This window comes from Loxodonta africana, chromosome 20, assembly GCF_030014295.1.
Source record: "Loxodonta africana isolate mLoxAfr1 chromosome 20, mLoxAfr1.hap2, whole genome shotgun sequence".
In the NCBI taxonomy this organism is placed as follows: Eukaryota; Metazoa; Chordata; class Mammalia; order Proboscidea; family Elephantidae; genus Loxodonta; species Loxodonta africana.
The window spans coordinates 68,515,870-68,528,973 of NC_087361.1; the positions used below are offsets into that span (position 1 = coordinate 68,515,870).

Consider the following 13,104-nt stretch of genomic DNA (forward strand, 5'->3'; position numbering starts at 1 on the left):
TCAGGACCGAATGCCCCCTGAGCCACTTCCCTGGAGGAAAAGGGCAGGAAGGAACCATGGTCACAGGTTCCACTGACAAGAGGGGAAAACCTCGGGGTGGGGGTTCCTTTTGGGGGGAGGTCACACACCCTGCACAAAAACATCCCAAAGAGAACTGGTACTGAGTTTGCGTGGGAGAGGTGGAGATACCCCAGGGAGGAAGTGGCAAAGGCGACCATGGGAACACCCCTCTTTGATCCTACAGGTGCGTCAGGGAAATTTGGATTTCGGTTAGCCTGGGATGGAGACATCTCTCCCCAGGCTGCCACCAGGATCAGTGGATCAAAGGAAGCCAGGCTCCCCTCCGCCCCTACCTCAGGCGATGCGTATGGGACCCCCGCCGAGAGTCTGACCTCTTTTCCCTCCCGCCCGCCCATCTCCACCCCTTTTAAGGCCGGGGCTTTATTAGGGCCGGTTCCGTCCGGGATGAGCCATTTGCTTAGAGGAACGTAGAATCTGGCGGAAACGCGTAGTGGCGAGCCAGCAGAGGAGGCGCTCTGTCCAAGAACAAGATAGGGACAGTTCTCTCCGGGTACTGAGATCTGGTAAGGAGCACGGGTACGGCTGCGTGGGCCCGGGGGTTAGAGCTGGCCGGCTGGCTGGCTCTACAGGGATGTTTCTCGGTCTTCTCGAAGGCCAGAGGCTCAAATGAAACACTGAAGGTGCCAGAGAAGACGCGCACAGGCGCACAAGCCTTTGAAAGGCTAGAGAAGCTCCCAGCGCGACCGGGCAGCCCTGAGGGAGGGGACACTGCGCGGCGAGCGCTGGGCAGCGGGACCTCCGGCCGCCCGCCGATGGGCGCTGGGACCCGCGAGCTGCCGGTACCAAGGCGGGTTCCCAGTTCCCGTCAGTCCGCGCACTGCGTTTCCCCCGCGCCCCGCCTCCGGGGCACAAAGCGAAGGAAAGGGGTCGGGCCAAGGCCGAGCCCGCCCTGTCCCCTGTCTCCGATTGGCTGCTGCCGTTGTCCATCTAGAATCTATTTTTGATGGGGGGGTGCCACCCAGTCTGCCCCAGATCACGTTTGCCACCGGCAGCCAACCAGTCGAGCCCAAGTCGCCGGGGAAGAAGCGATTGGGGGCGAGTGAGCTCAGCCCCAGAGTCCCCGGTCCGGGTACCCCCCCCCCCCGGCCCGAAGCAGTATATCCTGCTCTCCCCGGCCACCTCCCCCTCGTGGAAGCGGAGCAGGGGCCTCGCGGTAACGCGGAGGCGAAATGTAGCGAGCCGGGTGTAGCGGATGGACGCTGGCCTTGGCTGGGGGTGTGGGGTGGGGGAGCGCGCCGGGAGCCGAGGAGGACTGGCGAGGAGGAGGAGTGATGAGAAGAGGTGGTACCCTGCACCCCCCGAGACCACGGGTCCCTGCTGCCACTCGCCAGGCGCCCCCCTCCCTCCCATGCGAGGCGCAGGTCAGTCCTGGGTCTGGTAGGGTGAGTGGCGGAGGGCGGACGCCCTGGCGCGCAGCGCATTTGCTGAGTCTGAGTCTTGGGGAGAGGCGGGGGAGGCCACCCAGTTACTTCTCCCCCTCCCTAGGTTGGGGGATACTAAAACGGGGCTTTTCTGTCCCCGCCTGGAAGGAAGGCGTAGGGCGTTCTGGTTCACTTTGCTTCTTTCATCCCAGCCTTAGGCCTCTCTGAGGTCTCTTTACCGGGAGGAAAGGGGTGAGGGACTGGCTTCCTTTCCTGCGAGCCCCTTTTCAGGTGGAGTCGCCTGCCAAGAAGACGGAAGGGGGAAGGAGAGGTTGGAGTATATAGGACTCAGAAACTTTTCTGCCCAAGGGCAGTGGCAGCTCCTCTGCTCAGAGGTCTCCTCCTGGATGTGTAGTGAGAGAGTCTTTGAAAGAACCACAGTGCTGTGTTTAAGGAGAGTTTTGAAAACGGACTGCTGGTGGGTGACTGAGTTGATAGAATGAGAAACCAATTCTTATAGGCCAGTTACTGGGGTTTGTTCCAGCCCTTGCCAAAGTGGAGTTGACTAACTGCCTGTGTTTAGAATACTTAAGGGCCTATTCATCCTACCTGGGGAAATCTGAGGAAATTCTCTTTTTTTTTTCCACTCTTAGGAGCTATTATGATGAATAGGATGGGACTCAGGCCCAGGATTCCTTCAAGCAAGAAAACTGGGGCGTTCCATCTAAAGAGACATGCATGGGTTTAGGAGCAAGTGCACCTCAGCTTATGTTTTGTTTTTGTTGTTTGGTTTGGTTTGGCTGGTGTTTTGTTTTAAGAGTTCCACTATATCTAACTCTCAGTAACCCTGGGGAACAGGAGAGCCTAGGGAACAGAAGCGTGTGGGTAATATCGATAGTTGTGTCCTCTTTCCCTTCAAACTGTGATAACTCCCTCATTCTATCTGACCAGCTCATAGGGCCAGGAGCAGAGGGAGAGAAGAGGAGACAGAGGTCTGGATCCCAATTAGCCTCTGAGCTTTTTGTAACACTGTTGACTCTCAAGGGCAGGAGTGGGTAGGCCTCTGGCTCTTGGCATTTGTCTGACAAGCCCCGTTGCCTTGGGAGTCAGTCCTTCTGGGTTTTTTCTTGGGCTGGGCGTTTGGCGACCTGGGGGTCTTCATTCAATAGATTCTGCCTGTTAAGCTGCCTTGCGCTGTTGTTATACTGTTGCTTATATCTTGTGATACAAACAACCACCTTCTACGGTGGCTCTGTGGCACCAAATTTGTGAGTGAACATGTAGCTGACCCCACTGGGAGACCACACTTAAAGGATCCTTGGTTTGTAATGAACATCAAGAAGGGATCTCCCTCAGAACATCGCTGCCCATTCCAGTTGCAGAAAAGGCAATGCCAAGATCTGCACAGCACTTCCCAATCGTGGGCTGGTCACGATCCTCACTGGTGACCACAGTGGTGATCCCTGTGGGCTAGTGGGTTGTTGGTTGGGAGGATGGCGAGGAGAGCACCTCCTGGGCCTCCAGATATAGCAGTGCAGGATAGACATGGCAGTAGTGCAAGACAGGCAAATTGGAAAGAGGGAGGCAAGAGCTAAGTGTGCCTCTCAGGGGAGAGCTCACCCAGTATAAGCTGTACTTTGCTGTATCATAATCTTGTTTCCTTTCTACCTCCTTCCTCCATAAGGTGGTCCACACAGGTTCCTGTGACTTTAAGGACCAGGGATTTGGGGAGATAGAAGGTCTTCCCAGGAAGAGAGGAGATCTCTGGAAGATTCTACCCTGGGACCAGCAGAGCCTGAGGAGCAGCGGGAAGCCCAAGGACCCCAGCAACAAGAGTGGGAGGGAGCCACAGCCCCAGGCTGAGGCTGTGCTCTGAAAGATTGAACTCGAGCTACTGTTCGTGAAAGAGGGGCCACCTCAGAGGGTACCTCCGACTTGGCTGGGCTCTTCTACTCTGGATGCCCCGTGCTCTGAGGCGCCTGCTGCTGAGAACCAAAGAAGATAGGAGGCCAGATAACTCTCCCCTGAGCACAGCGCAGGCCGACTGGATCAGACATCTGCACCCCTAGTGGCTGGCCGCTGCGTCTGGTGAGGAGTTTCTTGTTTCCTTCCCGCTTGCGGCTTCAGTGCTTGATGGGGCTGCCTGTTGGTGGGTCACTTTTTGCAGTGCCTGGTGGGAGCACAGAGCCGTGGGAAGAGGTCCCGCGGCACCCAAGCCTGGGCTCACCCCAAGACTAAGTTCTTTTCCAAGTTAGAGAGGGAGAGAGAAAGTGAAAAAAGAGGGGAGAGCGCCCCCTTCCCCTCCTCCCTACCCGTCATGTCCTCCAAGCCAGAGCCGAAGGACGTCCACCAGCTGAACGGGACTGGGCCCACCACCTCACCTTGCTCTGCAGATGGCCCTGGGCGAGAGCCCTTGGTTGGGACCTCGGAGTTCCTGGGGCCCGACGGCGCAGGGGTAGAGGTGGTGGTGATTGAGTCTCGGGCCAACGCCAAGGGGGTTCGGGAGGAGGACGCCCTGCTGGAGAACGGGAGCCAAAGCAACGAAAGTGACGACGTCAGCACAGACCATGGCCCGACACCACCCTCACCGCTTAAGGAGACATCCTTTTCCATCGGGCTGCAAGTTCTGTTTCCCTTCCTCCTGGCAGGCTTTGGAACTGTGGCTGCCGGCATGGTCTTGGACGTCGTGCAGGTAGGACCTGGGTTGGGCAGTTCTTGTCTGGGAACCCAGTGCCACCTTTTCCTACTGGGAAATGATGACTCTCAGAGCTTTCTCTCCACGTTAGAAGCAGCTGCTGCTTCCTAGAATACTGTTTCCTTTTGGATCAGGTGCTCGGTTTCTTCTTGGTATGGTTACTTTCTACAGAATTCTCAAGGAAACTGAGTAGCCCCAGGGAAGTGGTCAGGGTGGTATTGCTTAACAGAAGTAGAATGAGTTCCAGGGCCCAGGCGTGGAAAAGGAGAGAGAAAGAGGGTGGTCGGCCTGCCCACCCTTCTGGGCATTCCTGCTGAGCCCAGCCCAGTAGGAAACATTTAGACGAGTTTCCTCTTTATGCCCTCATTTCCCTTCACTTGGGGTTTCAAGGATACCCATAGTAAAAAGCTCAGCTTCAAGTCTTCCCTCCATCGCCTGCTGGGCAGGAATTTGCTCCACTGCCAAGAGGGTCTCAAATGAAGTAAAAAGGCTATTAAAGGCATTTTGTGTTGCTTATCTGGCTGTAACCTTGGGATGATCTCCTTGGGGGCTGGGGATGGGCACATGCTGTCTGATCTGTGATTTGGGAGCTTGGTGTGACAAGATATAAAAGTGCTAATTATGTGACTTAAATGACAGAATGTAACCAGGCCTGGGCAGAACTTCGCTTGGCTTATCACCTGTCTTCCATGAACCTACTTTGGGCAAAGAGAGCTCTTTGTGAGGCTACTGTAGAATTAAAGTTAAGAATTGGGAGGTCCTGGAAGCTAAAAGACAGAGGACATGCTATGTTAGCATATTGTGGTTTAGAACCTCCAGGTCCAAGAGGTAGTTAAAGTCTTGTGTCCAGGTAAAAGTTTTTGAAGCGCAGTAAGGCATGCAGAGCTTTCTGAAGGTGTGGGACATATCAGAGTTAATCAGTGGAATGTATCAAATTCCTGCCAAGTACTGGGCTCTGTCCTAGGTACTCGGAGAAACACAGAGGCGGGAGGTGATCTGGCCTTTGCCCTTTGGAACTCCAGAGTATGTCCCTAACCATGAAATCTGTCAGGAAGAGATGGAGCTCAGCATGACCTCCCCTGTGCCAAGCCACCCCTGCAAACGCTGCAGGCAGTAATGCAATGAGTCCTGCCGGCAGGTTTCACCATGCTTATATCCCAGGGGGACTGAAGTGGCTGGTGCTAGGTGGTTGCATCAACAATATCCACCTGGACCACTTTGACTTGAATCTTCAGGAGAACTCTGCCCTTTGGTTGCCAATGAGGATGGTGTTTATGACATGCCAAAGGGCCTTATACTGCCTCCACTCACCCCTAAACTGTTATCATGAGAATTATTCCTGCATGGAGGTTAGGAAGCCAGCCTGGAGCTGAGAAGATGGGCTTTGGATTCCTTTCCCCAGGCTACCCCTTCTCCAGAGGAGGAGAAATGGGACTGAAGTGGCATCTTCTCCACCTCTTCCATCCATTTCCTGTGGCCTTGGTTCTCATTCTCAGAGTCTGTGAGTTCTGGTTTGGTACCTACATAGGGGTACAGAACCAGGATCCGGTGGCGAACTGGGAGAGAGCTGTCTTATTTCCTAAGTAATACTCATGGCAGCAGGAAGCATTTGTTGGGCTTCTCTGTATGCCTGTGAGGCAGGAGTCATGATCATCTCTGCTTTGTAGATAGGGAACCTCTGGCTTAGAGAGTTAGGTAACTTGTCCCTGGTCATCTGACTCCAGAACCCACACCTTTCTCTTCTGTGGCCTTCATGGCCATGACTCACCAGTTGGTTGAAGAATCTGGAATGAGCTACTCTCTTGTCTTCCCCTGAAAAGCAGGGCGGACTGGAATCTGGACCAATTGAAGTTGTCTTCTGAAGTAAGCAGGAACCAAAGTTCTTAGGGGAGGGGGGCACGGAGACTGCACCCCATGCACTCAGAAAACTCTAAAGCTGGAAAAGCCCTCTGACACTTTGCACCAAGGCCATTCCATGCCCATGTGCCTGAGACATTGAGAGGCCTAAGGACGGAACTCTGGGGCCTGCCAGCCATGCCCACAGACACCAGCATTTTCCTTCTGTGTGGTTCACCCCAAAGCTAGGGTTCAGTTAATATGGGTGATAATAGCTGGTTTGTCTTTGTCTCCCAGCCCCCGCCCAGCTTGCCTGCTGCAGCTGGGCTAGAGCGGGCCCTGCAGATGGCTGCAGTCATATCATGGAAGGGTGTGGGTGCAAAAGGGCCAGGGCGTGGGACCACAGGGGGGCGAAAAGGTGATTCACAATCCTGGACTCAGGAAGAGCAGGACAGTTTCAAAGGAGCCACACCTATATTACCCTCCCACAAGCTAAGATGGCCTTCAGTGGGACAGAGAGTCAGGGGGTGCCTAAAGAAACTGGGGCCATCTGGAGCGAGTGTCCCCAGTGTCTTGGAACAACTGAGCAGAAGTCCATGTTGGCTGTGGTTCAGATGCCTTCTTGGTCTAGGGCCCCCCCACTCTCCCCTACTATTGCAGAAGACGCCTGTCTTCCAGGAAAGCCTGTTTGTTTCCTCTTATCTGCCCTCCTCTCCGCTCAATGTGCACAGCCAACTGAGGCAATGAGATAAGTGGCAGGTGCCTTGGCCAAAAGTAATAGAAGGATAGAGGGACTATACTCCACTGCAACTTCCCCAGCGTGGCCCAACGTTCCTGTGGCATTGGGAGGGAAAGCAGGATTGGGCCAGCTGGTGGGATTGGAAGTGGGTTAAGACATGGGAGCCTTGGTGCCCTTCTTCTCATTGTCCTAGGCTGCTGCAGGACATCTAGCTCCCCTTTCCTGCCAGCCTTTGTGAGGGTGGGAGTGGTAGGGGGTGGTCTGCGGACCTTCACCAGAATTCTCGCTATGTTAAGACAGATGGTACTCCTAAGTCCTTATTTTATTTTTTTATTATACTTTAGTGAAAGTTTACAGAACAAGCTACCTTCTCATTAAACAATTAGTACACGTATTGTTTTGTGACATTGGTTGCTGACTCCACGACATGTCAACTCTCTCCCCTTCTCGACCTTGGGTTCCCGGTTACCACCTTTCCTGTCCCCTCCAGCCTTCTAGTCCTCGCCCCTGGGCTGGTGTGCCCCTTTAGTCTCGTTTAGTTGTATGGGCCTGTCTGATCCTTGGCTGAAAAGTGAACCTCAGAAGTGACTTCATTACTGAGCTAAAAGGGTGTCTGGGAGCCCTAAGTCCTTATTTTAACTTGCTATTCACTTGCCAAGGATCCCAGGGAAAGTGGACCAGCCTCCCTCAAACATACTCCTGGCTTCTCTGTTCCACTGTGTCTGTGGAAGGGCCGACCTACAGAGATGAGAGCGGACAGCGTGTGGGGGCTTGGGTCGGGAATGGGAAAAAAGCATTCCTCTCCTGGGTGGTCTGCCCTTTGCCCCGTGGCTGCCGGGCTCCCTGGGCAGGATGTTGAGATGTAGTCTCACCTGATCATCTCGCCTGCTCTTCACATCTCTGGCTCCTGCTTACTGCCAGGAACCCATTTGCTTTCCTCACATGTTGGCAGCCTTATACAGTATATCCAAGTGTTGCCTTCAGGCCTTCTCCTTGGACACCCAGAGGAGGCCTAGGTAAGAAGCCTCAGACAGATGAAGGCTGGGCTGGCTCAAATCAGACCAGCCCAGTCCTCACCCTGAAAGATAAGCTCTAGCCCAGTTCCCAGCTTCTCCGCAGCCCAGTGTTCACAGCTTGTATCTGGGCATTTAAGTCATCTTGATGGCTTGATTCCGTCTCCCTGGCAGCAGCTGTCTTCCCTGCTGCTGTCTCCCAGGGCACAAAAAGGCTCAGGCTGGAACACTTGAGGGCAGGGTTGTTTTTGAGTGTGGGGGACCAGTGTCATCCCTTAGCCCCAGAATATCTGTGGCTAGTGAGTCCCCCAAGAATAAAGAAGGGGAAGAAGAGCTGTGTTTCTGAGAAGCAGTAAAAACCTGTCAGTGCCCTGTCACCCATGCCAGGCAGTGCTTACTGGGATGTGCCCTTTTCCATCCCCAGCAGAGCAGGAAGGTGTGGGTGGCAGCTTGGCTGCTGGCATGGCAGACGGGTTTGACTTCAGGGGCAGGCACTCGCAGCCAGGATGAGCAGGATGGGCCTGAATTAGGCCAAAGAAGGAAGAAGAGGCACTCACTGTCTGTCCCTGCCCCACTGCCCTCACCTTGGCCTCAGGGCCACCCTGCTTCCTGGTCTGGTTCCACATCACCCGCCTCCCAGCATCTCTTCCCAGAGTCTTGAGTGTATGTATGGGGAGGGGTGGGCAGGGACGGGGTGCGTGCATGCGTGCGTGCGGCTTCCCGGCCTGAGCTGCATCTTTGAGACAGTCTTGTGGATGAAGAAACATGTTTGTGGGAATTGGCTGCTCTGATCCAAGTGCCAGCTTAGGGCTTTGGCTGCAATAGGGGCAGGTAGTGTGAGGCTCTGGGCTGTATTCTGTGAGGGTTGTGAAGACTGGGATAGGGCTGTTGTTGTGGCTGCTTGCTCTCCTTGCCTCTTCCCCCACCTGCGCATCACTGCTCTTACCACCACTAAAACTCCATGACTCCTAGGTCCTCATGTAGCTGAAAAGAGGGGTTGTGTGGAGGCTTGGAAGTAATAGATGGATTTGGGGTGCTTATAGTAGCAGCCAGCGGAACTTGACTGAACTTTATACATTTTTTTTAAAAATAGCATCAAATACAGGCAATAGACACAGCGGCCACAACAGTGGGCTTGAGCATAACAGTAATTGTGAAGATGGCGTAGGACCGGGCAGTGCGTCCTTCTGTCGTCTATAGGGTCGCTACGAGTCGGAACCTACTTGACGGCACCTAACAACAATATACGTTGCAAACTATTCAGAAAATCTGTCTTGCCTGCGCTTGGAGCATTTCCTTCCAGGCTTTCTCATGCTGTCAGTACATACGCACTGCCCTGGAGAACTACTCGTCCACTGAGCTGGTGGCTTGGAAGCAGGAGAGGCAGGTGGTTTGTGCTGAAGATGGGATGTGAGGCCCTGTGGTCTGAGAGGAACTTTGAGAGTCCGCAGTCAGCCACCCTGGTGGGGAGCGGGCAGTGCTCCTCCTCTCTGGAGCTGTGCAGGTCTGGCTTGGGGGAGGAAGGAGGAGGCAAAGCGGAGTGACTGCAGGGAACTGGGACTCCAGCAGTCTGCACCACCCCCGGCCAGAGCTCCTCCGGGGCAGCAGGGGCAGCCTCTGTACCCCTCATCTCGTGGGGACTGCCTTCTCTCTGGGGACGTATGGACAAAGGGTTCCCATCCCTCTGGTGTTTGAAAGAGGTTGGCTGTTCCTGTGGGTACCATGAACGGTCAGCAACGGGGGCTGAGGTGGGGCTGAGGGTGAGGGGGTCTCTCTCCCTCCTTCATCCCCAGAGAGGAGCTTCCCTGTGTCCTAGGCCCTCCACCTGTGAGGGGTTGGGTCAGGAGCTCAGAGGAGGATGTGCTCCAGCCATGGTAACATGAGCCCTTTCCCAGAGCCCTTTAGGGGCTTCCCCTCCCCCCACAAAAAGAAATCTAAAAATCTAGGAAAAGAGAGATCCTTGCCTTACAGCTTGAGTCCTTGGGTGGTACAGATGGTTAACGTGTTCAGCTGCTAATGGAAACGTTCCAGGTTCAGGTTCACCCAGAGGTGTGTCAGAAGAAAGGCCTGGCGATCTGCTTCCAAAAACTCAGCCATTGAAACCCTGTGGAGCACAGTTCTACTCTGACACACATGGTCACCATGAGTCGGTTTTAACTCAGTGGCAACTGGTTTGCCTTACAGTTTACTGCTAACCCCACAGTGTCCAGCTACCCCAGTCTCTAGTCCTGACCCTGGCCCCCTCCATATCCTTGCTCATCTTCTAACTGTAGTGTCAGTGCTAAAATGGCCTTTAGAGATCATCTGATCTGGCCCCTGTAACTTGCCTGTTGTCCCCCAGCTGGTCTGTGTGGGGAGGCACGCTGGGGAGTAGCACGAGGCCCCTCACTGTGGTCTCTAGGGGACACCCCAGTCTCTGAGTCCAGTGCCCTTGCCCATGGCAGCACCTTGCCTCCTAGACCATGGCTCCCTGACCAACCTTCCTACCTCCGCCCAGCCGTCGCCCCCTCCTCCCTCTCCAAACCTGGACGTCTTCCATTTCTTAAAGCAAATAAAAGAAACAGCGTTGCCCCATTAGGGCCAGGAGGGAGATCCAATGCCAGCCTCTTTTTTGCAAGTCCTCAGTTTGTTTCAACTGAAATGGATTTCTAAATAGCCAATCCCGGCTCCTGGACTTTCCCACCTTAGCATTAGCTGGTATATTACACACTGAACCTGTTTCCTCTTTTAGAAAATGAGGATAAAAAATAGCCCCTAGCTCACAGGGTTGTTGAGAAGATTAAATGAGAAGACACATGTAAAGCATTTAACCCGGCACATGTACCAGTTGCTGTTCAGTCGATTCCAACTCATGACGACCCCACGTGTGTCAGAGCAGAGCTGTACTCCACAGGGTTTTCAGTGTCTGATTTTTCAAAAGTAGATCGCCAGACTTTTCGCCCAAGGCTTGACCCCGAGTGGACTCTAACCACTGACCTTTTGGTCAGCAGCCAAGCATGGTAACCGTCTGTACCTCCTGGGGACTCCAGCCTAGCACACAGTCAGTACTGAACAGACATTAGCTCGATTGTCTCCAGACTGTAGCCCACGTCCCCCAACTCCCAGTACAGTGCTCGTTGCACAGGGGCACACTTGCTTCTCCTGGCTGAGAGATTGGGGACGGCAGTGGGATGGTTCCAGGGGAGGAATGCAAAGCCTCTTACAGACAGCCCTCAGAGGTTTGGGGGCCACAGTAATAACTCAGCCTGTTCAGAAGAAGAACCACTGTGGCTGAGGCCCAAAGCCCTTGGAGATAGAAACCAAACAAACTCTCTAATCTCCTCAGCCCCAGCCCCGTGGAGCCCAGCTCTGAACAGCTGAGACAACACCACCCAAGGCTGAGGCTGCAGCGAAACTGGACTAAAGGCAACAGGGGTTGGGGATTGCTATTTGAGGTGGGATCGCAGTGGAGCTATGGGGTGTGAGCCAGCCTGGGGGGGGCTCAGCAGAGCAGCTCCTTACCACCCTCTTCACTGGCTCTGGGGAAGCAGACAGAGGAATTAGAGCCAGATTTGGGTTCTCCTGAGTGAGAGACCCCTCCAGCTCCCCTGTTCTGAGTGGCAGGAAGCGGGGCTGTGTTGTTGGGAGAACTGTGGACTCTGTTTGGCTCCACGGCTCTTGGAGGAAAGGCACCCAATGTGCCTGCCCCTCGCTGATCCCATTTCCTCCTTAAGCCCCTGATCCCAGACTCTTTCCAACCTCAGCACCAGCCCTCTGGGCACTGAAATTCCTGGGATCTGTTTTCACCTTGTAGCACTGGGAAGTCTTCCAGAAGGTGACAGAGGTCTTCATCCTGGTGCCTGCACTGCTGGGGCTCAAGGGGAACCTAGAAATGACCCTGGCATCGAGGCTGTCCACCGCAGTGAGTGCCCTGGCTGGGGGAGGGGCCCGAGGAGGACCCTGGGTGGTACAGAGCCAGACTTGGGGACAGCAACAGGCCTTTCACAACTGTCAGGTGTGGAGTGTGGGGGTGGGGTGGGAAAGGAGGGGCTGGCTGGGCAGGTGTAGGGGATCCCAGGCCTGGTGTCTTGTTCCTAGGAGGGGCTCCCCATCCAGAGAGGTTCCCAGACTTGGTTTCTGGATGTACCAGCCATCCCTGGACTCCTGCCCCACCCCCTGCCTCACAGCCACCTCGTGACTGTTTGTTCAGCTTTGACAGGAGAGCAGCATGCTGGCCCGTCCACCCGCACAGATGGGGGCCTCCTCTGATCTCCAGCCCCACTCTGCAGCTGGGCAGGAGCAGAGCCAGGCCTTCCCACCCTCCCTCCCATCCCAGCCCCGTTCCCCCCAGACAGCATGCTCTTCTTCAGGGGAGTAGACAGGGAGGGGCTGCTTAGCAGCCCATCACTCATCCCTCCCACCATCACTCAATCAGCCTCGACCATCAGAGACCAAACCAGATTCAGGGCCATGGGTGGGAGGTGGGGGTGATGAAACTCAGGGGAGCAGGTGTCAGGGGCATCCTTGCATGGCCACAGAGTGTGGGGGAGGCAAGCGAGAAGTGGCAAGCAGGCTTGCCCACTCCAACATATCTCTAGCCCTGGCCTGTGCCGCCTTACTCCTCCCAAACACTCTTACAGCTTCAGTCCTGCACCAACAGCTGACCTTTCCTTCCCTGGGATGCAAGCTGGCTTCAGAGCCGGGGGTGGGGTCACTCTGACCCCTGCAGGAATGGACTGCCCAGATAAGCAAGGCTAAGGAAGCCTTTGCTTCTTTCTGCTCAGCAGCTGCCCTGAGAAGAGGAGGCCACCTCAGGAGCCCCCTCCCCAGCCCCAGCTACAGGAGCTGAGTACTCTTTAGCTCCTTCCCCTTTACCCAGTCTCCCTGGTCCTGCTTCCCTCTTCCTGGTGGTCATGTCCTGGTCCGAGTCCTGGGCCACATGCACTGCCTCCTGATTCAGGCAGGGGCCCAATGGTAGAGCTGCAGGCCCGGCCAGGCCTGGAGCTTCAGTCCCCTGCCTCCCTCTCCCAGGCTAACATTGGGCACATGGACACTCCCAAGGAGCTCTGGCGGATGATCACCGGGAACATGGCCCTCATCCAGGTGAGAATGCAGGGGCTCGAGAGGGTGGGCCGATTTCCTCTTAGTCAGGAATCTCTAAAAGGCTCAGGCCTGCCCAGCTGCTCCTGAGTGAAACCCCAGCATCCTGCTGAGCTGGCTTCTCCCAGAGTAACTCTAGGTTACCCAGGAAAAACAGCCAACGTGGGGCGGGTCAGTGTCTCCCACACCACTGCTCTGCCCCAGGTGGTAAGGGACCAGGGTCCCCACAGATCCTGGCTACAGGAACAGGCTCAGGCCATGTCCTCTCCCACCATGTTCCATGTCCCCAAGAGGCTGGGG

The 13,104-nt window shown here is 55.2% G+C and overlaps 1 protein-coding gene across 5 annotated transcripts in view; it reads left to right on the forward strand.

Moving 5' to 3' along the window:
* Positions 1-454: 454 nt before the first annotated feature.
* Positions 455-13,104, forward strand: part of SLC41A1 (solute carrier family 41 member 1) — a 34,146-nt gene continuing 21,496 nt past the window's right edge. For 4 of the 5 annotated variants that reach the window (XR_010318754.1, XR_010318755.1, XM_064273298.1 and 1 more), the window contains exons 1-4: positions 455-1,442; positions 3,127-4,134; positions 11,519-11,626; positions 12,736-12,807. Coding sequence is in view for 3 of the 5 variants with exons in the window: in XM_064273298.1 (XP_064129368.1) it covers positions 3,760-4,134; positions 11,519-11,626; positions 12,736-12,807 (555 nt within the window). In the remaining 2 variants the exon portion in view is untranslated. The remainder of the gene's footprint in view (positions 1,443-3,126; positions 4,135-11,518; positions 11,627-12,735; positions 12,808-13,104) is intronic. The other variant, XM_064273296.1, reaches the window with a different exon arrangement.